Source organism: Palaemon carinicauda, chromosome 43 (assembly GCF_036898095.1).
Source record: "Palaemon carinicauda isolate YSFRI2023 chromosome 43, ASM3689809v2, whole genome shotgun sequence".
Taxonomy (NCBI): domain Eukaryota; kingdom Metazoa; phylum Arthropoda; class Malacostraca; order Decapoda; family Palaemonidae; genus Palaemon; species Palaemon carinicauda.
In genome coordinates this window covers 46,348,576-46,352,471 of record NC_090767.1, presented here as the reverse complement: position 1 = coordinate 46,352,471, position 3,896 = coordinate 46,348,576, and the positions used below count along the sequence as shown (strand labels likewise).

Here is a 3,896-nt window from a genome sequence, read left to right as displayed (position 1 = left end):
TGTTTTGATTGATTACGATTTAATGAGGTCTTCCAGGGGGGGAGGGGGTCCAGGGGGCTCCAGGAGGGATCTAATAAGTTAGGGGATGGTGGAGGTGGTTTTCTCCTTTCTCCAGTCCACCCCCTTGAAATACATATCTGTTTGAGGCTCGGAGTGAGGAGGGCAGGTTCATCCTTGCCAAGATTCTTGCACTTGATGTGTCGTGCAATGCTAGTGGCATTTTTGAATTTATATAAAAAATAGGTATTCTGAAAGTTATTTAATTTTTCTAATGACATATTCACTGTTATGGCTTTAATTAATTATTCTTTTATTCTTTATTTACAATAAACGATATCGGCGTCAATGACCCTGGATGCCAGGATGCCAGAAAGCACCAAATCAATCAATGCAGTATTCCCCTTTTTCAGTATCGTACACGGAATGTGCCTTAATGATATGGTAATGACATGGAAATGTCTGATTTGGGGGTTGTTAATATGAATGACTTATTTTCTAATAATCTACTCACAACATGCGTGTACGAAATGTACCGCACTGTACGAAATATACCCCAATGTATGAAGTATACCCCATTGTACGAAACATACTCCATTGTATGAAACATACCCCATTGTATGAAATATACCGCAGTGTATGAAATATACCCTATTGTACGAAATATAGTCCATTGTACGAAATATACTCCATTGTACGAAATATACTCCATTGTATAAAATATACCCAATTGTATGATATATACCCCATTGTACGAAATATACCCCGTTGTATGAAATATACTCCATTGTACGAAATATACAGCATTGTATGAAATATACCCTATTGTACGAAATATTCTCCATTGTACGAAATATACTTCATTGTATGAAATATACTCCATTGTATGAAATATACCCCATTGTACGAAATATACTCATTGTACGAAATATACTCCATTGTATGAAATATACCCCATTATATGAAATATACCCCATTGTACGTAATATACCTCGTTGTACGAAATATACTCCTTTGTATGAAATATACCCTATTGTATGAAATATACCCCATTGTACGAAATATACCCCATTGTACGAAATATACCGCATTGTATGAAATATACCGTGTTGAATGAAATATACTGCATTGTACGAAATATACCCCATGGTACGAAATATACTGCATTGTACAGATTATACCGCATTATACGAAATATACCCCATTGTATGAAATATACTCCATTGTATGAAATATACCCCATTATACGAAATATACTCCATTGTATGAAATATGATACCCCATTGTATGAAATATACCCCATTTTACGAAATATACTCCATTGTACGAAATATACCCCATTGTATGAAATATACTCCATTGTATGAAATATACCCCATTGTACGAAATATACTCCATTGCAGGAAATATACTCCATTGTATGAAATATACCCCATTGTACGAAATATATCCCATTGTACGAAATATACTCCATTGTATGAAATATACCCCATTGTATGAAATATACCCTGTTGTACGAAATATACAGCATTGTACGAAATATACCGCATTGTACGAAATATACCGCATTGTACGAAATATTCTGCATTGTACGAAATATACCTCATTGTACGAAATCTACTGCATTTTACGGAATATACCGCATTGTACGAAATATACCCCATTGTACGAAATATACTCCATTATATGAAATATACTCCATTATATGAAATATATCACATTGTACGAAATATACTGCATTGTACGAAATATACCCCATCGTACGAAATATACTGCATTATACGAAATATACCGCATTGTACGAAATATACCGCATTGTACGAAATATACCGCATTGTAAGAAATAGACCCCATCGTACGAAATATACTCTATTGTACGAGGAAATGGCTTATCCTCTTTCCAACAATTTTTTTCTAACAACCCCGTAATGCTTACGGCCTATCCATGTATTGCTTCCTCACACTGTTCAGTCTATCACAAGTTTTATTCTATTTTCAATTTCAACTTTTTTTTCCTCCCCTCTCTATTCAGAGCCTTCTTTTGTGCACAAGGGAAATGTTCCCTACATTCAACCCTCAATTTCCATTTAAACTTGGGGCTTAAATGAAGGGTTGACGGCCTTACCCCTTTTGGCACACAGGAAATGTAACAACTATCAAGCGACGATATTTCAAAGTATTCACAAAGAGAAATTGCTAAGATTTTCCAATAAAAGGTGTGAAGAATATTTTGATGATGTAATCGACAAGTGCTGCTTAGGCACATAGAACGAGTATAAAATTTGTCTTATTTAGTAAATCAGAAGAAGAATATTTGGCTTCAATTAGAAGTTTGAAGTAAAGTCACAGGAGAATATTATGTAGTATATATACATTCATTTACTCTAGAAACCTCTTTTTTGATTTACCACAGATCGTGAGTTTTGTGTATTCTATATACACTCTCCAGTTCCATGTTAGTAATATCATTATCATCATTATTGTAATTATTATTATTATTATTATTATTATTATTATTATTATTACTATTATTATTATTATTAGTAGTAGTAGTATTATTATTATTATTATTATTATCATTATCATAATTATTACTTGCTAAGCTACAACCCTAGTTGAAAATCCAGGATACTATAAACCAGGGGCTCCAACAGGGAAAATAGCCCAGTGAGGAAAGGAAACAAGGAAAAATAAAAAAAAAATAAGAGCAGCAACTACACCAAAATAAATATTTCCAATATAAGCTATAAAAACTTTAACAAAACGAATGGAAGAAAAATAAGACAGAATAGTGTGCCCGAGTGTACCCTCAAGCAAGAGAACTCTAATCCAAGACAGTATGAAATTATAGATAGAGATAAGAGAGGGAGATAAAGGTAATAAATACATTGATAAACCCTGCCAGTAGACGTAAGCACCATTAACAGCTTAATTTTGCCCTGGAAAATGGACCCCATTACGTCAGGCCGAGTGTTAAAACATTGCTGCAGTTCTCCCTGGGTCGTCATTACTGCAGGATAATTACCAAAGCAGGGGAGGGAGGAGAGGAGGAGGGGCCAGTCTCTGATGTCATTAACGAGCTAATAACGTTTCCTAAAGACCCAAAAAACTATCAAATTTAAAAAGGTTTTGCCATGATCCAGTGAAGCTGTTAGAGATGATAAATAAGTTTTCATGACGAGACTGTTATGAAATTATGAGCTCCGCCAATGAGGTTGGAAGGAGGTTATGTTTTCCCCCTGTTTGTGTGTTTGTTTGTTGGTAAACAGCTTCCTGGTCACAATTTTAATCACAGATTAATAAAACTTGCAAGGTTCAACTGTTATGTAAAAGGAAGGTCAACGTCAAAGGTCAAGGTCACGGTCAAGCAAAATGTCCAATTCACGTATTCAGCCATAAGTTTGGACATCGTTGTCACAGAGACTTCAAAATTGGTTCATATTTGAGTGTATGAAAATCCACGCCAATTGATACATGTTAAGGTCACAGGTCAAAGTAAAGGTCGAGAAATAAACTGCCGCGGCGGAGGTCTGCGCTCTACTGAGTGCCCTTCTAGTTGGTCATGTCATCATTGGATTATGGAGGGAGAAATCACAAGGTTTATCTCTTTTATATACTAAAGTACATTACAAACAAATAAATTTGTTAATTTGTTCTCATCATTTATTTATTTCCTTATTTCCTTTCCTTACTGGCCTATTTTTCCCTATTGGAGCCCTTGGGTTTATAGCATCCTGCTTTTCCAACTAGGGTTGTAGCTTGGCTATTAATAATAATGATAATAAAAGAAATTTTTCATGATAATTTTTATCTTATTTTTCTGATGAACTATAAATTGCCTTAAAATAAGATATGTAAGACTATTTTACATAGATGATAAGTGCTATCTGCAAAGGATG

General features: G+C 34.4%; 1 protein-coding gene across 1 annotated transcript in view; it reads left to right on the top strand.

Moving 5' to 3' along the window:
* The first annotated feature begins 527 nt into the window (after window positions 1-527).
* LOC137633833 (uncharacterized) overlaps window positions 528-3,896 on the top strand; it is a 24,449-nt gene continuing 21,080 nt past the window's right edge. The window contains exons 1-2 of the mRNA XM_068366074.1: window positions 528-558; window positions 1,526-1,814. Coding sequence (XP_068222175.1) covers window positions 528-558; window positions 1,526-1,814 — 320 coding nt within the window. The remainder of the gene's footprint in view (window positions 559-1,525; window positions 1,815-3,896) is intronic.